General features: G+C 42.3%; 1 protein-coding gene across 1 annotated transcript; it reads left to right on the forward strand.

Moving 5' to 3' along the window:
- Positions 1-38: 38 nt before the first annotated feature.
- ABCG5 (ATP binding cassette subfamily G member 5) lies at positions 39-21,845 on the forward strand. Its single transcript, XM_077337585.1, has 13 exons — positions 39-259; positions 890-1,011; positions 2,290-2,426; positions 2,698-2,796; positions 4,466-4,598; positions 6,809-6,948; positions 8,061-8,190; positions 12,544-12,760; positions 16,398-16,603; positions 16,721-16,859; positions 17,373-17,558; positions 19,800-19,915; positions 20,995-21,845. The coding sequence occupies exons 1-13, from the start codon at positions 204-206 to the stop codon at positions 21,186-21,188; spliced, it is 1,875 nt and encodes a 624-aa protein (XP_077193700.1). The 5' UTR covers positions 39-203; the 3' UTR covers positions 21,189-21,845.
- The last annotated feature ends 239 nt before the right edge of the window (positions 21,846-22,084 follow it).

Here is a 22,084-nt window from a genome sequence, read left to right on the forward strand (position 1 = left end):
GGTGGATGAACTACTGGAAAGATTTTTTTTTTTAATGCAAGAAGCAACTGAGATCACAGAAGTTTAAGAGCTGCTCTGCATGATGCTTTCAGAAGAGATGTGGTTTAATTTGATTAACTAGCTTACCGGTAACTGGAAGATCACCAGAGAAATACCTATTGCTCGGGCCCATATCACTGGAATGCCAAGGAGAAGACAGGAAGATGGTTTCAATACCCCACAATAGTGTTAGTATTCTGAAAGTGTCTTATTCAGTCAGGTAAGTACATGCAGCTGCATATACTGAGAATCCAAAACAATTATCTACCATGGCATAGTGGTTAGAATGTCTGTCTAGGATCTCAGAGACCCAGGTTGGAATCTCCACTCTGTCATGGAAGTTTGCTGGGTTATCTGGGGCCAGTAACACTCAGCCTAACCTTCCTCACAGGTTTGTTACAAAGGTAAAGTGGAAGATGGGAGAACAATGTATTAAGCTCCTTTAGGTTCCCATTGGGGTAACGCCACTATAAGCAGAATACAAAGATAAGCAGTGTATATTTGATCAAGGTTAATCCTCAGTTTGTTTCAAGTATTACAATCCTGTCAATTACTCAAAATGGCCAAAAGGATTCTCCACTATAAATGATTATATCCACAATTTAAGTGGTTGATCTCATGTAATAAATCCAGTTGCTCTTCAATTATGCTTTATATCCTGTAAAAGTATACCAATTATTGTTAGAAAATCATGGCATTGCATTTCTGATTCTTCTTGGATACAAAAAAAATGGGGAACACAAACTCTAAAGCCCTGTGACAACAGAGATCCTTGGACTATATTTGTAAAATCTTTTAATTCTTTTAAATTAAGCTTTACATGCCTTTCTCTCTCTTTCTCCTCTTAAAGGGAACGTGTAGGACCATGGTGGGATATTTCATCATACCATAACAAGTGGAAAAGACAGATTCTCAAAGATGTTTCATTTCACATAGAAAGTGGAGAAATTATGGGCATTTTAGGAAATTCTGGTAAGTAGTTATATCTGTGTGTCTGAGACAAAAGGTAAGAATTGCTATGTTAGAGAGACAGTGTGCTGTAATGTCAGACTAGGATCTAAGTGACCCAGGTTCAAATCCACTCTCTGACATAGACTCTTACTGGGTGACCTTGGGCTGGTTACACAGTCTGAGACTGGCCTACCTCACAGAGTTGTTGGAAGGGTAAAAATAAGGAAAGTATAAAGACACAAGCTTTTTTGGATCCCTGCTGGGGAGAAAGACAGGTTGTAAGGAAGGCAAAGAAATAGATAAAAATCTACAGAGCAGTCCTAAGGACTCTGTCATGGGAGTACACTTGATCAGGATTCTGATTAGATCTGGATAGGATCTGGGGCCCAAGAGGGGCAGAGGGGGCCTGAGGCTGCATAACTGGCATTTACACCAACATAATTCAGAGATGCGCCATAATGGTTGATCTACTTCCTAAGAGTCCCCTCCCCTCCCCTCCAGATTGTGCTGTGATGGAATTGAATAATGCAGTACATATTAAGGGGATTTGCTATGATTATAGTTTGTTTATGGTTTGGTATGTCTATATATCGATTTCTCAAGTGTGGTCCCATCTGCAGATATTTACATTCGTCATTCAGCACTATAATTATACTAAACAGATTTCCTGCAAATTTGGGTGACATCCCCCTCCCCTGGTTCACAGAAAAATCTGAACTATTAAAACGCACACAAACACACACACATTGGGGCTTTAACTCCCCTGCACATTTATCTTTCTTCTTCTGAGCTGGTGGCAGCACCAACATCTGGGGTTCCACAACTTGCTTGTGGAGTAAAGAAATATTTCCTTTGGCCATACTAAATGTATTGCTGATCAAGTTCATTGGCACCGATTCTGCACTGAGGTGTTAAACCCACGCCGCCTCCTGCTTGCCACCTCCTGCTTGCACAGGTGTGGTTGGAAGCCATGCATTTGCAAGCTATCAATACAAGCGTGACAGAACAAAGTATTGTCATAATCCCAAATCTATAGAAACATTTTAAAATGAGACTCTTGAGGTTCCCTTGAAAAATGTAATGTTTCAAAGGCAGCCTACAGAAAACTCAACCTGGCCTGCTGTTGTCCATCTAACATTCAGCTTTATCGGCAGATATCAATAAGTTTTCATATCATAAATACCGTGGCCTCCTAAATGCTTCATCTGGCCTCCTAAATCCTTCAACTGTACTCAATGGGATAGTTACAGGAGCTGTTTCAAATGCTGGCAGATTATTACTCTTAATCATTTGTATTAGGATCTGGGAAAACAACTCTGTTGGATGCCATATCTGGAAGACTCAGCCATAAGAGCAACTTTGCTGGGCAAGTTTATGTCAATGGACGTGAGCTGCATCAGGATCAATTTCAACACTGCTTTTCTTATGTTCTCCAGGTCTGGTTTTTAAATTTTCATTTACATCATAAATTTTCGTTCACATGGTCTGTGTACGCCCATAGATGGGGAACACATGGAGGTTTGAAGCATGATCTCACATCCTTTTCATGAATTCAGTCAACATGGATCCCAGTTATAAGAAAAAGAGACCAACCTGTTCATTTTAGTTACTGTGGATCTGTCCTTTTGCACTCTCCAGACCTAGGTGAATTTACACAATTATGTTGCCTCTACAAGGTTAAAACAGGTGCATTTGTTTGTCTTTCAGAATGATACTTTGCTAAGCTACCTCACCATAGAAGAAACTTTGACATACATTGCTTTTCTGGCCCTTCAGAAACATTCCTGTGACTTTATAAAGAAGAAGGTCTGTACCTTTTTGGCAGGGAATATATATTGGGTGAGATGTCTTTGAGGAAAACTCAGAAAACGGGGATATAATCCTACATATGGACTGCTTGAATTCCACTGAAGGCAATGAGATGTAAGCAGCCTAACATTTTGCAGGCTTACAACTTGGGAAGGACATGGGTGTCTTATTCTCTTAGGGATGGGAAAGGCAAATTAATTATGGGAACAGCTGCTTCTTCTCTAGCTGAAGTTTGGAAAGAGTCAAGAAAGCAATCCTAGACAAACTTGTACCCTTTTGAGTCCCTTAAAGGCATACAGCTGGCCAGAAGCAGAGCCTAAGCAAAATGAAATCTCCCAAGGCTCAACTTTGTTGCCATTACCATTCTTTGAGGCTGGAACATCTATTGGTTCCAGCACTGGAATAGGCTGCCTAAGGAGGTGAGGAGCTCCCCCTCAGTGGCAGTCTTCAAGAAATGGCTGGACAGATACTTATCCTGGATGCTTTAGGCTGATCCTGCATTGAGCAGGGGGTTGGACTAGATGACCTGTATGATTCTATTCTAAAATGCATCTTAGTACATATGGAAGCAGCTTGATTGGAAGCTGAGCAATATATACTCTGTAGTATTTTACAATTATAATTCTGTGCTAAAAACATTAAATTGTATGTCTTCCTATAAATTATAAATTTGCATTTATTTCTCTTTAATATTGCTCATTTTATCAGGAATTTCCCACACACTTTCAGACCTGTATCCAAGTCAATTCTAAATCCCTCATCATCAAATTAATGCTTTCAAAAAAGGATCCCATTATACTTGCCAGGGTAGCCAATGCCCTGGGGAGCATGTTCCAGATAAATAACTTATGCTCGATAGTGCAGGAACGTAGTCTTGTCTAACCCATTTTGTTCCTTGGACTGTGATTGTGTATGCCAACAAAGGTTTTCTGAGTCTGAGTCAGATCTGTTTCCATAGCCACTTGTTTATTTACTTTATTTATGTCCTGCCAAAGCGGCTTCCCTCCTTTTCTTCTCCACCATTTTATTCTCCCAACAACCCTGTGAAGTACGTTAAGCTGGCTGTATGATGACTGTCCTGAGGTCATCCATCTAGCTTCTGTAGCATTCAAACCTGGGCTTTCCACATCTTAATCCTACATTTTAGCCACTACACATTGCTGGCTGCCTAGTCGCAAGGGATAGAAACCTGCTTTTGGTTTTAAATGGAAGTTAAGTTATCCCAGAAACAAAATTCTAAACCCGTACATGAAAACACTGAATGGTGGAATGCACACAGCCCAAGTTAGACATTGTGGTGACTCCAGTCTGAAAAGGACAAAGACGTCCCACCCACCAATTCAGACAGGCAAATCAAGTGAAAACATAATGTACTGAAGGTGACAGACAGTGCTATCCTAAGCAGAGTCATGCCCTTCTAAGCCCATTGATTTCCACTGACTTAGAATAGAAATCTGCTTAGGATGGCACTGTCAGCAATTAACTGAAATAGTATGCTGACATCTTTCTCTTTCAAAGCCTTCAAGGGCATCCTTTTCCACAGTCATTCTGAATTAAGAGTATTAAAACATAGAATTATTTTTAATGCAGCATTTGAAGGATGCTTGAGCAGCCAGACAGAAAACCTTCACCACTGGTTCTTTCTATTCTGTCATGGTTTTTGCAGGTTGATGCTGTTATGGCTGAACTGAGGCTAAGGCATGTTGCAAACAGTGTAATTGGAAGCCGTATTTTTGGGGGAATTTCCGAGGGTGAAAGGCGCCGTGTTTCAGTTGCAGCACAGTTATTACAAGATCCCCGTGAGTATGGCATGTAGCTTTTCAGAACAAAACAAGCAATCTGTCCTTTTTTCATTAGACGGACACCTGGTACACACTCCTTCCACCCACCTCCACCCAGTGTTTTTCGACAAAACTTTCCGTCTGTCACAGAGCCAAAGTCATTACCTTCAAAAGGAGCTCAACATATATAACCTAACTCAGCAGTGATTTAACAGAATCTGAGTTTCAATCTCTGCTTGGGCACTGATGGGAGATGAGGACTGCAAGCAACCAGCAGAGGCAAATGGTTTACAGGAACACAATCCTGAGAAATGGATGGCAAATTTGTACTCTTGGATATGAGGAGCTACTTAATAGTCCATCCAGCCTGGTCCTGCCCAGGCCAATTTGCACAAACCCTCTAGAGCAGGGGTAGTCAAACTGCGGCCCTCCAGATGTCCATGGACTACAAATCCCAGGAGCCCCTGACGAAGAATCTAAGCATGGGTATTTGGGATCTTTTGGTTTAGCTCATATTCTATATGGTGTGATTATCACTACAAAAAATGCCCCACCCCACAATCAAAGCCCAGCTGTGAACTTCTCACGTTTCCCATCCACTGAGGTTTCTGACGCGAGCCTAGAAGTATCTATATTATCAGGTCACCCAAGTTTTGGAGATATGTTCAAGAAAGCACTGATGAATGAACTGGTATGCACAACGAGGTACAGGCATTAGCAAAGATGCTTTTATGAAGCATACTCCAGAGGGCAGAACTATGGGCTGGAACTGTTCACTCCCAGAGCATCTGTTCACTCCCTGGCATCATCCAGTGGAAAGGGACAGGTAATATAAGAAGTAAAATATCTCCACCTGAAACCCTAGAGAGTTGTTCCCAATCTGACTAGGCAAATTTGTCCTTGCTAGATGTTCTGACTGAGCACAAGGTAGTGTTCAATAACCTTAGATACTAATAGAGTCCAGTAGCACCTTTAAGACCAACCAAGAATTATTCAAGGCGCCTTCAAACCAACACGGATACCCACTTGAATCTATTCTTAGGTGTTGTTAGGTATTGTTAGGTGCGAAGTTGTGTCTGACCCATCACAACCCCATGGACAATGATCCTCCAGGCCTTCCTGTCCTCTACCATTCCCCGGAGTCCATTTAAGTTTGCACCTACTGCTTCAGTGACTCCATCCATCCACCTCATTCTCTGTCGTCCCCTTCTTCTTTTGCCCTCAATCGCTCCCAGCATTAGGCTCTTCTCCAGGGAGTCCTTCCTTCTCATGAGGTGGCCAAAGTATTTGATGAGGTGGCCAAAGTATTTGATACTAATGTATTAGATACAAAGTATTAGATACTAATATCTAAAAAGTAAACCTTGGTATAAAATATTTGTAGTAACATTCAAGATTTTTAAAAAATTATTTCAATTAGATCCTACCTTTTGTCCTAACAGGAACCAAGGAGACTTGCATATAATATATATGTACCAAAATTACTCCAAACAAAGTGGACAAAATAAATCCTAATAATTTCATTCTAGCTTACTACAGACAGTGCCATTCCAAGCACAGTTACATCTTTCTAAGGCCATTGTGCTATTAGTGAAAAATTAATCAACAAATGACTTGGCAACAGAACTACATGTTACTTTGGCAATAACATTATTGAACTTGGTTTCGCTTTTAACAACAGCGTTGAGCTGGAGGGCATTTGCAGAGGAGAAGTGGCTACTTATTGTATTTATTAATTGAAATGGCATGTGTGTAATGTAGCCAGGAGCTCCTAAGATTGTCTGGGTGCTGGCAAGAGATGTTCAGAGGTGGTTTGCCATGTCATGACTCTGGAGGTCACCCTTCCAAGTACTAGCTAGGGTCAATCCTGCTTAGCTTCTGGAATCTGACATTATTGGGCTATCCAGGCTGGATAGGAGAAGTGATGGTGGACAAAGAAACTTAACTAATATCCCATTGCCCCAGCTTTTTTCTGCTTTCTAGTATTTCTGGCCTTAGTTTTCACTGGAGGAAGGAGAATAATTAGGGGAAAGGGAAGGTTTGACATGGAGAAATGATGATTGGGGAAGTGGTAAATCCTATTCCAGTCCCTGGCAAAGCCCCCCACCACCACCCTTTGCTTCAGTGCTGTGAGGCTAATACAGAATTAGGAATCCTATATTTACCTTGCAAGCATACAAATTTGTCCTTAGCTGAACTTCTGGGAACAATTCCTGCTGTTTTCACAGAGGTTATGCTGCTAGATGAACCAACAACTGGACTGGACTGCATGACTGCCAATCAGATTGTATCGCTGCTTTCAGAACTTGCTCAAAAAGGCAGAATAGTAATTATTACAATCCACCAGCCACGATCAGAATTTTTCCAGGTATGAAACATCAAGACACAGATTTGCATTCTGTTCAGCTTCCATGGCAGGAAAGTTTGAATATGAAATAAATAATGGGATGAATCCATCCCAGGGTTGCCAGTCCTCTCTGGCAACCAGCAGTGGGCTGGGGGAAGGGGAGGGTTACAATACCCAGGATGGAGATTTGAAGATGGAGTCTGGGGAGGACAGTGGGGTACAGAGCCATAGAGTCCACTTCCATTTTCTCTAGGGGAACTGATCTTTTTAGCCTGGAGATAACCTGTAATTCCAGGAAATCCCCAGTTCCCACTTGGGGGCTAGCATCCCTAATCCAGCCATTCGACTCTAATCTAGCCAATGGAGACTTCTTCCAATTGAAGTGTTTTTTCCTCAAACTAAAATAAATGTTTTGTTTGGAGGAAGTTCTTTGAGTTGGTTCTTATATGCTGCTTTTCTCTACCTGAAGGAGTCTCAAAGCGGCTTAGTTGCCTTCCCTTTCCTCTCCCCACAACAGACACCCTGTGAGGTGGGTGAGGCTGAGAGAGCCCTGATATCACTGCTCAGTCAGAGCAGTTTTCTCAGTGCCATGGGGAGCCCAAGGTCACCCAGCTGGTTGCATATGGGGGAGTGCAGAATCAAACCCGGCTTGCCAGATTAGAAGTTTGCACTCCTAATCACTACACCAAGCGTTATCAGAGAACATTGCTGAAAACCCAAGCCTCTTTGGTGAATCCTACTCCTATTCTATCATCGACTGACCAAAGGTTGAAGACTTCCATCAACATGTGGCTTTCTTTCCAACAGAAGAGCCACTTATGTTAGAGGAAGGTTGGAGCTATGCCTTGAGGCTTCTTAGGGGACCCTTCATGGACACACAAGTTTCCATATGCACAGAGGCTTGTGCCTTTTCTGATTCAAGGAACACTCCACAGAGAAGTGCTGATGACCTTCAGAGCTTTGGATTTCCACCATTCCCTTATCACAAACCTTAGTTTGCAACCCATAGCATATGTTGTTGGAGGGGGGAAAACCCTTCTATTATTATGCACTGTGAATTTTTCAAAACTTTGTTCTTGTTAGAGTTCTTTTTTCTTCACATTAATGTGTTTTTATTTGTGTTTCCCATCCAGGTATTTCATAAAATTTGCATCATGAGTTTTGGAGAATTAGTCTTCTGTGGAGGGCCATCAGACATGATCACATTTTTTGGGGACTGTGGTTACACTTGTCCAGAACATTCCAACCCCTTTGATTTTTATGGTAAGCATTTCTAAATGGGATTTTTTAAAAGAGCTCATTCTAGACAAACAAGTTGGAGGGAATGTTTAGTTTGGTTGCCAGGACAGAGATAATTTATTCTGTCTTCTCCTGAGCAAAATAATTATGTTTAGCTGTTGTTCTATTTTTGAACATTTCCTTTATCCACTGCAACACAGGGCCCAATAATTTTTTTAAATGCCCTGTGATCTAACACTGATTTTAAGCAAATACTCTTGTTGAACAGCATAGCAATATTACTGCAGAAACACATCAGGATTTTATGATATGAATTTTAATATAGCCTTCTCTGAGTAACATTGCACACAATCTCCATTGTGCTAAGAGTTTTAGCACAAGGGGAGTATAAGATGCATTCCATAGTTCATTCATATAGACCAGTGGTCCCCAACGTTTTTATCAATGGGGACCGGTCAACACTTGACAATTTTACTGAGGCTTGGAGGGGGGGGTAGTCTTTTGCCAAGGGATGTTGCTACCGTTGTCTGAGCCCCTGCTCCACTTGCTTTCCCACTGGCGCCCCTGACTTCCCGCTGCCCGCTGGGGGGCGCTGTCAGCAGCAGCTCTGCAGTGCCACTCCGAGGGGGAGTTCCAGCCATGGCGGTCGCTGGAGAGCACCAAAGGTGAGCCAGCAGCAGAGTGGCAGGGCAGCCCCCAAGGCAGCAGCTGGGGAGGAGGACGAGGAGGAGTCGTGGCCTGGTAATAACTGATCCACGGACCGGTCCCGGTCCCTGGATCAGGGGTTGGGGACCACTGATATAGACTATCTAGGCTGAAGAAAGGTCCAGTCTAGGCCATGCAGTAGTGGTGATGAGAGTTCCTGCTCTTCCTTCCCTGCTCTTGCAACACTGCTACCTTTCCTGAAGTAGCAGGAGCAGGTAATGGGACCAAGAAGACAGCCCTCGGGAGGGGCAGCACACAGCCCAAGTGGATTTGCTTATTTCATTTAATGCTTCTCATGAGAAGGCGTATGCCCTCCAAGTGGTGGTCATTGCCTCCTCCATAATAAGTGTTTTTTTTTTAAATGTCAGATTTTTTTGGCCTTTTGTCAGCCTTTAACACCAATAGTTTTCTGTTGTATTTTTTTTCCACAATGGACTTTATTGCTACTGGAGACTTCAACTACCCTCAGACTGACTTGGCAAACATATGAACAAATTGGTAAACATATTTTTGAGTTAAGCCGTAGAAATAAGATTCCTAGATATAATAAATGCCTGTGCACTAAAACAGCCAGTCATAGAGCCAACAAAAGGAATAGAGATCTTGGTTTTGGGTGAGGCTCAAAGCCTGTTGAGAGATGTAGAGTTCGTTGTCTCAACTGGGAACAGTTACTACAATGCTATGAAGTTCAGCACTCATGTCCATGGAAAGTTACTACAAAAAAAGTCATATAATTTCTGAGAGAACTTTACAAAAATAAGGAGAATAATTAAAAGGAAACAAAAGGAAACCCCCAAAAAATCAAATCCTTAGACCTAGAGGATGCTTGGAATCTATTTAAAACCACACAAAGCCCAGATAAAATGCATTCTGCAGGTTAGGAAATGTACTGCCAAGTCTGAAAGAACGCCTGCATGATTAACAATGCAATAAAAAAGTAAAGAAGCATCTTTTAAAAAATGGAGGGTCTGCCCCAATGCACTGAACAGGAGAGACCATAGGCTCTGACAAAAGAAATGTATTAATAATTAGGCATGCAAAAAGAGATTTTGTAGAACATGTTGCTAAAGGCATTGATACAAACAATAAACATTTATTTAAATATATCCAGAGCAGGAACACCTGCTAGAGAAGCAGTTTGACCTTAGGATAACCAAGGAATAAACGAATTGCTAGGGGAAGTTAGGGAGATGGCAGAGAAAATCAATGAATTTTTTTTGCTTCAGTTCACTGTGGAAAGTGTGGGGGCATGTTATTTTCATGAAGGAAGTCTGAAGAACTGAGTCAAATTTAGCTGAGATAAAGTTCTGTACCTACTGGGGAAATTAAAACCTGCTAAATATCTAGGTCCTTATGGCATATCCCCAAGAGTTTTTAGGAACTCAAAAGTGGGACTGTTGATCTACTAACTCATATTTGTAACCTATCACTAAATTCAGTCACTATACTAGAAGACTGTAGAGTAGCAAATATTACAGTGGAGAGTAGCAAATGTTTTTAAAATGGCACCAGAAGGGAGCCAGGAAATTATAGGCCAGTTAGCTTAATGTCTGTCCCAGGCAAATTGATAGAAACTTTAATCAAAGAGGCCCATAGAGGAACAAAGCCTGCTGAGGGAAAATCCACATGGCTTCTGCAAAGGGAAGTCTTGTCTCACCAAACTTTTAGAGTTCTTTGAGAAAGTGAACAAACATGTAGATGGCCATGACCCAGTACACATTATACATCTGGACTTCCAAAAAACTTTGGGTAAGGTACTTCACTACAGGTACTGAGCAAACTTAGTAGTTATGGGATATGAGGACAGATTCACTTATGGAATAAAAAATTGGTTAAAAGATAGGAAGCAAAGAGTAGATATAAGTGGAATGTTTGTGCCAGCAGTGTGATCCCACAAGTATTGGTATTTGGAGTCAATACAATTTAATAAATGATCTGGAACAAGGATGAATACCATAGCTGCCAAGTTTGCAGTGATGAAAGAGGCAAACTCTATATTGGAATTATTAGGAAAGCTGTGAAGGTCCTTGTACAGATCTTTGGTGCTGCCTCATTTGGAATACTGTGTGCAGTTCTAGTTGCTGCATCTCAAAAAGGCCATCATAGAGCTGAAATAAAGCAAAACACAAACACAAAAACAGGCAACCAAGAGGATTAGGCTGTTGGAACACTTTCCCTATGAGAAGAGAGATGACTAAGGGAAGACGTGCTAGAGGTTTATAAAACCGCCCTGAGCCTCCGAGGAGGGCGGTATATAAATATAATAAATAAATAAAATAAACAAAATTATATAATGGGTGGAAAGAGTCAACAAAGAAAAAATTTACTCCTCTTTCCAAAAGCTTAGAACTCAAGGTCAATTGATGAAAAGTACATTCAAAATGGACCAAAGGAAATACTTATTTTCACAGCAAGTAATTAAAATGTAGAGCCTCTTGTGGCGCAGAGTGGTAAGGCAGCCGTCTGAAAGCTTTGCCCATAAGGCTGGGAGTTCAATCCCAGCAGCCGGCTCAAGGTTGACTCAGCCTTCCATCCTTCCGAGGTCGGTAAAATGAGTACCCAGCTTGCTGGGTCATGACTGGGGAAGGCACTGGCAAACCACCCCGTATTGAGTCTGCCATGAAAACGCTAGAGGGCGTCACCCCAAGGGTCAGACATGACTCGGTGCTTGCACAGGGGATACCTTTACCTTTACCTTTAATTAAAATGTGGAATTGAAATTTGCTGTCACAGACTATAGTGATGGCCACAGACAGAGACTCAGGTTTAAAGGGGAGATTAAATAGATTCATAGAGTATGGGTCTATCAGTGGCTACTAGCCATGGTAAATAAAGGGAATCTGGTGAAGAAAGGGAACCTCCATGTTCAGAGGCAGTCAATCTTCAGAGGAACTGGATAGTCACTCAGTGAGATAAGATGCTGGACTAGATTGACCACTGGTCTTATATTCTTAACATGGAAAAATGGTATCAGTTTACAATTCTCTGATGTGCAGGTAAATTGCAAAAACTTTGCAGTTCCAGTGTTTGATTCTACTAGCTTTGCGTTATAAGCCAAGAAAGCTCATAAATGGAGAGGGAGATACAATGAAGATACGGCCCCTTCTTTCCACGTGTCTGCCCTATGAAACTTGTGTTGCATAATATTTAAATGAAATAGAACAAGGTCACTCAGTTCACATTTCTTTAACTCCTCTGCGTGAAGGTGTTTCTTAGTAAGTTAATCAAACTGATTTCTTTATAGCCGAAGGTTTTTTTTTACGCAATGGTCTCTTGAGCAGATATATAAAATACAAAAACTTTTTGTATGAAGATAATAAATGTAATCACTAGTATCAGTATGATGGTAAAAACTGACAGTCATTATGAACAGACAAATAATCTCCATACTGCAGAAGTTAAACTGCATTAACCCATGCATTTATAAAGGCTTTGACACCTTCAGCAAACCAAACCATATTATTGGAGGAATGTTTATGTGACTCAGAGAGCCCAACTATATGCTAAGTTGTCCCTGAGGACATCCATAGGTCAGGCCAAGCATTCACAACAAGCAAACTCATTAAGCATGTGAAGAGCTGTGTGCATGTGTGATTTAAGATGAGGAGTAAAAATGCATTGATATAAAATAAAGTTGTAATTAATTAAATGGCATTGCATAATTTTTTTCAGTGGATCTAACCTCAGTAGACACTCAAAGTAAAGCACGTGAACTGGAAACGTATAGCCGAGTTCAAACTATATCTACGGCCTATAAAAGTTCAGAAATCTTTTGTAAAACTTTGGAGGCTATTGAAGAGACAAAGTGCAAAGTGAAAGACCTGCCACCTATACCTTTTAAATGCAAAGATTCCCCCAAATCTTTCTGCAGCATATGGATTCTTTTAAGGTAAGTGCATGGCAGGCTTGCAATTAAATCCCTGCACTCAGTCCCAATCTCCCACCCGCCAAAAAATTGAGATACAGGAGAAGAAAAGAACTTCATTTTAGCATTTCCCCGGTTTATGATATTTGGCACAGAGTATAGGGAAAATTCCTAGAGCATCACCAGGAAGTGATGTCATCTTTCCAAAACTCCACACTTCCTAGATGCCATCCTTAAACATCTGACATTTTCCAAGACACTGCTGGCAACCCTTATAACAATGGGCCTGGGTCCACTTGTCATCCTTTTAATCTCTGACCCATCCCCAGACAGGAGATGGTGGAAGCTAGGGAGAAGCTGACACTGATGTTGTGTAACGCCAGGTCGATTAACAACAAGTCCTCCACACTGTGAGATTATTTCACAGGGCAGACCTGGCGTGTGTGACCAAGACCTGAGCAAGAGAAGGCAAGAGAGTTGCCCTTAAAGATCTGGCCCCGCCCAAGTTTGTGGTCCTTCACAAGACCCAGCTCCATGACAGGGAAGGGTGTGTGGCAATCCTGCTCCAGGAGGCTTTCTCCTACAGGGCTCTCCCGGTGCTATCAATCATTAGAGTGGAGTGTGTTGGAGTAGAGTGGGGGTCAGTGGAGAACTTTTCTATCTGGGTAGTTTACCATCTGCCCAACACTCCTCCAGCTAGCTTGCCGAGCCTCCTGGAGGCAGTGATGGCCTGGGTCTTGCAAGACCCCAGGCTTGTAATCCTGTGGGACTTCAATGTCCATGCTGATTCACCATCCTCTGGGTTTGGCTTGAATCTGCTGTTGACCATGGAGGCACTGGGATTCTCCCAATTTGATACTGGACCCACCCATCAGGCCGGCCACACACTCAATTGGGTCTTTAGTGCTGTGGTAGAGAAGGCTCTGATGACGGTTGACCTACCCCACAGTCAGACCACTATGCCCTGAAGGCTCGGCTCAGGATATCACCCCTTCCCTGTGAGGGTAACATTTATATTTTAGCCCACCCGCAGAGACTTATGGATCCAAATGGATTCCTGAATGCTCAGGACCCGATGCCTCCTGGTGACTCGCTGGCAGCACTAGTGGAGGACTGGCAGTCCCGGTTGACTGCCGTTATTGACAAGATCGCTCCTAGGTCTGCCGTCGCTTCAAACTGGCCTGATGGTAAACTAAGGAGCTAAGGGAGAAGAAAAGGCTAGAGCAAGTGTGGAGGAAGACTCACAGTGAGGCGGCAAGAACATCTTATCGCATACTTATGAGGCCATATGAGATGGTGGTTAGGATGACTAAGCATGAGTTTTATGCCACCTCTATCACATCAGTGAGCTTTTGTCCAGCCCAATTGTTTAGTGTAGCTAGGTCTTTGACCTCCCTCAAGGAGAGGTACCAAAATAGCAGTTGATTGGGTCTTAGCTGTGAAGTATTAGTGAGCTTTATCACGGACAAGGCCTTGTCATACCACCTGGATCTTCCTACCATGTTTAATACAGACAGGGAACTAAAGTAAGGTGACCAGATTGTCCCACTTTTGGAGGGACATCTGGGGGCACCTGGCAAATTGTACTTATGTTGAAATTAAAATATATATATATTACAATACTATTTTTGCATTCTATGCGTTCTATGAAAAAAAAATTGTTGCTCCATATAGACCAAATTTTTAATCAAGAACACCCCCCCCCCCCGGTCAATGGTGTCCCGCTTTACTAATGTTAAAATCTGGTCACCTTAAACTAGAGGCCCATTGGCCTATGGAGGCAACATGTTTGATGGCTTCAGGCAGCTCTCAGAAGCCAAAGTATACAAGTTGTTAGTGTCAGTGAGGGCGACCAGTTGCCCCCTGGATCTCTGTCCATCATGGGTACTCAAAACGAGGTACCAGCAGATAGGAAGCCCTCTGAGGGGGGATCATCAATCTCTCCCTATCTATGGGGGAGTTCCTGGAGGTGCTGAAGGAGGCAGTGGTTAGCCCTCTACTGAAAAAGTCACTGCTGAACCCATGGGACCCGGCTAACTACCATCCAGTTTTGCATCTTACATTTCTGGGTAAGGTAATTGAAAAGGCCACAGCAGAATAACATCTGGCATATTTGGAGGAAACTTCAGTTCTTGACCCATAACAGTCGGGCTTCTGTTCTGGCCATGGGATGGAGATGGTGTTGGTCGCCTTGGTGGATGATCTTTGGTGCCAGCTCGATCAGGGTGGTTCAGTGACACTTGGGATGCTCCATCTGTTGGCCACATTTCATGTGGCCGACCACAAGTTGTTAGCTCACCGCTAGGGTTGTAATTTGAGAGAAAAACTTTCAATGGCTGTGCTCCTTCCTCTGGAACCAGACACAGAGGGGGGCTGTGGGAGAAGAACTGTAGCACCCCTATTGACTTCCTCGTGGGGTCCCTCAGGGTGCTGTTAACTCTTCCATGCTATTTAACATATTTATGTGTCCTCTGGCACAGCTGGTCCAGAGCTAAAGGCTGGGTTGTCACCAGTATATAGATGACACCCAGCTCTATCTCATAGATGGCCACCCGAACTCCCCTCCAGATACATTCGCCAGATGTTTGAAAGCTCTCACTGAATGGTTAGAGCACAGTCAGCTGAAAGCCAATCCCTCCAAGATGGAGGTCCTGTGGCTGGGCAGAAAGGTGACAGGACAGAAAGTGCATTTGCCCACCTTATCTGTGGTGCAGCTCAAGGAAATTGGGTGTGATTCGGGATGCCTATCTATGGAGGGCCAGGTCATGAGAGTAGCCTGCCTGGCATTTTTCCATCTGTACCAGGCGAGGCTACTAGTGCCCTATCTGCACCCGGACTGCTTGGTCACTGTGATGCATGCAATGGTCACCACTACATTTGATTTCTGTAACTCACTCTACACTGGCTTACCCTTGTCCTTGACTTACCCTTGTCCTTGACCTGGATATTCCAGCTAGTATAGGACGCAGCTGCTATACATCTTGGAGGGCCCATATCCAGCTTGTGCTGAGAAAAGCTGCATTGGTTGCCAGTCATGGCCCAGATCAAGTTCAAGGTTTTGTTTTTGACCTTTAAGGCCATTCACGGCTCAGGCTCTGTCTAGCTGAGGGAATACTTGCCTCCTTATGCTAATCTGTTAGAGGTCCTTGGCCCTAAGGAAGTATACCTGGCCTTGGCCAGGGCCAGGGCCATTTCGGTCCTGGCCCCAACTTGGTGGAATGAACTCCTGGGAAAGCTGAAGGCCCTGTCAGAGATGTCACAGTTCCACAGGGCTCATAAAATGGAGCTCTTCTGCCTGGATCTTTGGTTGAGGCTAGTGCTAAGAACAACATCGGCCCTCCTCAGGCTTGGTTTGCTATTCCCTCTACACCCCCCCTCCCCACTTCTAGAGAGGTCTGTTCGGGGACTTGGAAAACTTGGTCACCAATCTTGTGGCTTGTAGGTGGTCTTATGGCCTCAGGGTTAAATGGAGTTTTATATAGGGGGTTTGATGGGGGTTTTATGTTTGCAAGTCGCTATGAGTCTTTGGAAAGTGGCGGGACTTAAGTTCAATAAATAATAATAATTATAAGGCCTATTTCAGAGAAAGCATATCTTGGTTTGAGTTGGGAATAGAAGAGGAATGACTTTGCACATGGCAATAATCCTCTTTCATTTTCAGGAGGACAACAAGGAATTTCTCCAGAGACAAAGCTGGGATAATTATGCGGCTTTTCCAAAACTTATTGTTTGGCTTTTTTGTGGCGTTCTTCTTACTGAGGCTGAATGATGACCTTCTTAAAGGAGCAGTGCAAGACCGTGTAGGGTTCTTTTACCAATGTGTGAGTGCTTCACCACATACAGGAATCCTTAATGGTCTGGCCCTGTGTAAGTTTCTACATTCTTATCATTAAGAAACATAAAAAAGGGCTTTCCCAAAAAATACTGGTAAAGAGACATGTGCTTTGTCAAATAACAAGTAACTTCCCTTTGTATACACTCCAGTTCCTGCATTACGGGCTGTGGGAGACCAGGAAAGCAAAGATGGCTTATACCAGAAATGGCAGATGTTGTTCGCCTATATACTTCATTTTCTGCCCTTCAGTGTCATCAGCATAGCGCTTTTTAGTGTCTTCACATACTGGTAAGTGCCTGGCAGATAAGCAAATCTTTCTGCATATAAATTGCTACTTGTCAAGAATAAGACTTGTGCTGTTGTCAAATAACACTTTGCCTTCTTACAGATTTGAAGGCGGCAAGAGTAATGGCACTGCAGGTTTCATTCTATCACTTGTTCTCATGATAAAAAATGTGGCCCTTGGCCTAAACTCATTACTGGATAGTAAAGATTGGTTTCCACATTTGGTAAACTACATAGTACCATCCTTTTTTGGGGGGGGGGAGAGGACCACGGGACTGAAAAGAATCATATTTTAGAATGCACACTCACGTAAAAACTCTGCTTTGGTCCTCTGCATGATATTCTTCCCATCCACAGCTGTTACTAGTAGATGACCTGCTAACAGAAACCTGTTTCCATAGTGATCTCATTTATTTGCTCCATCTTCTCCCCCACCGCCCCATACCTAAGTGTGACTGAAAAAATGGAATAGTAACAATATTGCTTCTTTAAAAAGACATGCTTTTATTTGTACAGGACTGTGGGATTACACCCAAATGCTTCAAGTTTTGGATATTTCTTTGCTGCTCTTATAGTACCCCATGTAGTAGGAGAATTGCTTACACTTGTTTTTCTCGGGGTAATTCAAAATCCCAATGTGGTCAATGGAGGCGTAGTGCTACTTACCATTGCTGGAGTCCTAGTAGGAAGTGGACTTGTAAGGTACAGTAAAGCATTACCTACAAATTGTTTTTTAAAAAATATGCTAACAGGAAGTCTCTTTGGATATCTATGAAAGCACAGAAAGTTTCTCTACTTTGTTTTCCCTGGGAATATCATCTATTTATTTACCGTACTCAAAAGAAGAAAGGTTCCGAATATATTTTATTTCTCTATCCTCTTGTTGTTCAGGCTAATACTGTGGCCCCAAATAGAATAATAGAGTTGGAAGGGACCTCATGGGTCATCTAGTCCAACCCCCTGCACTATGCAGGACACTCACAACCCTATCGCTCATCCACTGTAACCTGCTACCCCCTTGAATCTTCACAGAATCAGCCACTCCGTCAGATGACTATTCAGCCTCTGTTTAAGAATTTCCAAAGATGGAGAACCCACCACCACCCGAGGAAGCCTGTTCCACTGAGAAACCGCTCTGTCAGGAACGGTTTGGTGTAGTGGTTAGGAGTGAGAACTTCTAATCTGGCATGCCGGGTTCGATTCTGCACTCCCCCACACGCAGCCAGCTGGGTGACCTTGGGCTCTCCACGACACTGATAAAATTGTTCTGACCAGGCTGTGATATCAGGGCTCTCTCAGCCTCACCCACTTCACAGGGTGTCTGTTGTGGGGAGAGGAAAGGGAAGGCGACTGTAAGCCACTTTGGGTAGAGAAAAGCGGAATATAAGAACCAACTCTTCTTCTTCCTCCTCTGGATGTTTAGACGATTTTTTTGCATTAATTTCATCCCATTGGTTCTGGTCCATACCTCCATGGCAAGAGAGAACAACTCTGCTCCATCCTTTATATGGCACCCTTTAAAATACTTGAAGATAGCTATCAGATCCCCTCTCAGTCGTTTCCTCTCTAGGCTAAACAGACTAAGCTCCCCCAACCTTTCCTCATACATCTTGGTCTCCAAACCCCTCACCATCTTTGTTGTCCTCCTTTTTAGCCACTGAGTCACACTGCTGACTCATGTTCAATGTATGGTCTACCAAGACTCCTAGATCCTTTTCACACAAATAGTACTAACTGCTCCCCCTTTCATGAAGTCCTGTTTTCATTATGGGGTAGAGGGAATAATAACTGTGTTACTATGGGATTTAAGATTAAAACCAGCTGTACTGGATAATGCTGATATAAAAGTACTTAATTATCATAATCTTCTTTCTTCTCTAAAGATATTTACCACAAATGCACGGTAAACAAGTACAGGTGAGAGGGGGTGAAATCTTTCCTAACCTTATCTCCCTGTAAACCTTCACTCCTGTCACCTTTCTTGCACTTTTCTAGGGCTTCAATAGCAGAACAACTGAAATCAATAGAAATGAAAAAGGTTTACATTTGCTTGGTTTGTATTCCAACACAGATTAGAATTAGATTTTCTGGCAGACATGGGTCTGCTGTTTCCAGTCTGAGGTGGAATACAACCAAAGTTAAACCTTTAAAATTATTCCTGATTTCAGTGGGATAGTTACATACATGGTTAAATTTTCATTTAAATCTGTTGAATTTAGAAGTGCTTAACGATTGTGCCTTGAAATACCAGAGATTATCAGAAACTTTATCATTATAGGAAATATATGGCAATTTACAGCACAACCTCCAAAGTAAAGCATGTTTAGTAATTGTATTGGGGAAAGAAAAATCTAGAGAGAGAACTGATAACAGAAGGGAGGGAAGACAAGCTCCATGAGCATTTCTGCAGTTCCAGAGTATGGGTGGGCACAAACCAGGAAAATGCAGCTCAGTTCATGATGTGCCTGGTTTGGGAACCATGAACTGTCGCAAGCTTTTTGAGGCTAAACAAACTGGTTCAGTTCATGATGTGGTAAAATTCACACCCACCCACACATACAGTATGCTAGAGACACCAAACTCGCAGGGGATCTCTGGCCAACTCTCCTCTACCTGTACTTTCTGGAGAAATGGAAGAAATGACAGGTGCAGATTCAGTAACCCCATGACAGCTTGAAGGGTACCCCAGCCACAGCACACCCTCCACACATTATATTTGAACAAACAATAAACCTCTTTCATGTTACAGAGGCCAACTATTTAAGTAGTCAATTGGACACATCCATGTGTGAATTCCCTTTCCCAGGCATTTAATTTAAAATTTAATGCTTGAAACAGTAGATGGCATTGAGCACTTACAGAAATCAGGGTATTTAAAATTAAGCAGCAGAATGGTCAACTGCAACAAATGTTCATTTACTTCTATCTCATTTGTTTTGTCAGGAGCTTGGAGGACATGCCAACTGCTTTTAAGATGCTAAGTTACCTTACTTTCCAAAAGTATGGCAGTGAGATTCTTGTCGTTAATGAGTTTTCTGGATTAAAATTCACATGTGGTGGTAAGTGATAAAAAGTATTCCCCAAATGTACATACTGTTACAAATAACCCACTTCTCCAAGTGATGAGGTGTTCCAGGGCCAGTATTCACCCAAGTGGGGTCCCTTTGGAAGAGTGAACACTGGAGATTTGTCCCCTTTTTTTTTGGTATTTGCTTCATACAGTCCATGTAGTGGAGGCAAAGAAGCATCTCATCTAGGTCAAGAGATACAATCTGCTACTTCAGCTCCCCAAGATGCCCTTCCCCACTTCAGCTTCCCAAAGTACCTGCACCCACAAGATGCTTCAGCCCAATCAGTCCAGCATCTAACTGCCCTGCAGAGGGAAGATCCCTTGCCACCTACATTACTGACTTCTGACACCAGCCTAAAACATTTTTGTTTACCCATGCTTTTAATAAAATTTTATCTCTTTGCCCTTCCACATTTATGCTATTTGAGTTTATGCTTCAATAATGTTTTTATTGCTTACTGCTTCAAAATACTGTTGGCTTTATTGTTGCAATTTTACTTTATTTTTGTCTACTGAGTTATTTTGCTATACTTTTGATGATGAATTGCATTTTTATTGTTCAGCTGCCTCGGGCAAAATTTGGAGAGAATGGGATATAAATTCTCCAGATAATTAAATAAGGACCAAAATGTAGAAGTAGGAAAGTTATATGGGCTTATTAATGCAAAATGAAATTTCCTTTAGCTGTTGCTATCACATTGGTTAGGAGAGCACTAAGTAGTGCCGACCTATCCTTGGAAATTTGTGCATCTCTCAAAATTTCCAAGCCAAAGTCTGTTCCGTTATAATCCCATATCAGGGAATGGACAGCAACCATAGAGAAGTGTCTCGTTACCACAGCTTCCTTGAGGAAGCAATGTTCACAGTCTGCAACTATGCTCAGTTCTGGCACACCTTTAGCCCTTGAATCAAACAGCCAGCATTCTGAAGGGATGTGAGAAAGCAGTTTAACTAACACTGATACTTAATTCTTCAGAAAAATTTAAGATTGTGCTTTGTTCCTCAAACCAGATATATATTTTGATTCCAACTACACTGCATCATAATGTGAACATACTCTTTTGGCAGGTCTCTTCAATGTTTCTACTGCAGTTGGACCTTCTTGTCCATTCTCTGATGGGATTCAGTTCATTGAAGTAAACTATCCTGGAGCACTGTCCCGGTTCACGATGGACTTTCTACTATTATATGCCTTTATCCCAGTGCTGGTAGTTCTAGCAATTCTAAGTTTTAAAATAAGAGACATAATTATTCTTAGGTAATAAAAGTGCTACTTGGTTTGTAAAAGCACCCTATTTTTTATACTTTTGTTGAAGCTGAAAGTACAGCTTAAATTGTGAAATTAAAGCTTTTTCCCATTATCGGATGATTAAAGTTGGTCATTCCATTTTGTCTTCTGCTAACACTTAAAAAACAAAGGGGGGGGGATGACCCAGTTCTCTTTATTCACCTTAGAAAAATTAACTGGATTATCCAAGAAGAGGCAACTTGATGGTTATTTTTCTCTTTCTTTGCTATTACAACCAGGCTTGCATTTTCAATTATTCTTTTTATGTTGTTTTAGGGACTGAAATTAAGCATTATGACAAAAAGAGGGAACCATAAATGCTATGGAATAAATTAAAAATCTATCATATTCAGTGTTAATTTGGTTTCATAACTGCACTCACATTACATTCACAACAAACTGGAGGTCTGTGATGGATGAGGAGGGGGGATAGAAGACTGAAACAATCTCATCTCTCCCTGCAGGGTTCTATCAACTCCACATGCTCCTTAGGTTGGAAAGAAGCTCCTACCTACCCTTTGAAACCAGTACTCAACTGTCTTGCCACTGTTTTCCTTGTGGAACATCCTTAGACCTCATAAGGCTGTTCTGGGGGCCTTTCCCCCTCTTTGGTTAATTGACAAAGTTTAGTGATCCTTACTTTGCAGTAAGATGGGGTCTTACAGAGGCTTAGTAAGAAGAGGTCTCACAGAAACACAAGCACACCAGAAACCAATTTTTGGAATGAAGATAGGCCACAGCTTTTATTGATTACAGACCAAGGAACATTGATGAAGGGGGGGGGGGCGATCCTGGAAATCAAGCAACCTGCCTGCTCCTTGATACTTGCCCCACAGCTTGCTTGCTGGAAAAAACCTGCAAGTGATTGTG

Source organism: Paroedura picta, chromosome 1, assembly GCF_049243985.1.
Source record: "Paroedura picta isolate Pp20150507F chromosome 1, Ppicta_v3.0, whole genome shotgun sequence".
In the NCBI taxonomy this organism is placed as follows: domain Eukaryota; kingdom Metazoa; phylum Chordata; class Lepidosauria; order Squamata; family Gekkonidae; genus Paroedura; species Paroedura picta.

What these genes read in the sequence shown, in the direction of transcription:
- ABCG5 (XM_077337585.1), top strand. Translation starts at nt 204, where the DNA reads ATGGTTTCAATACCCCACAATAGTGTTAGTATTCTGAAAGTGTCTTAT. An exon ending in GTGACTTTATAAAGAAGAAG is followed by an intron (nt 2,797 to 4,465) that starts GTCTGTACCTTT and finishes TGGTTTTTGCAG; the next exon opens with GTTGATGCTGTTATGGCTGA. An exon ending in CACGATCAGAATTTTTCCAG is followed by an intron (nt 6,949 to 8,060) that starts GTATGAAACATC and finishes TTTCCCATCCAG; the next exon opens with GTATTTCATAAAATTTGCAT.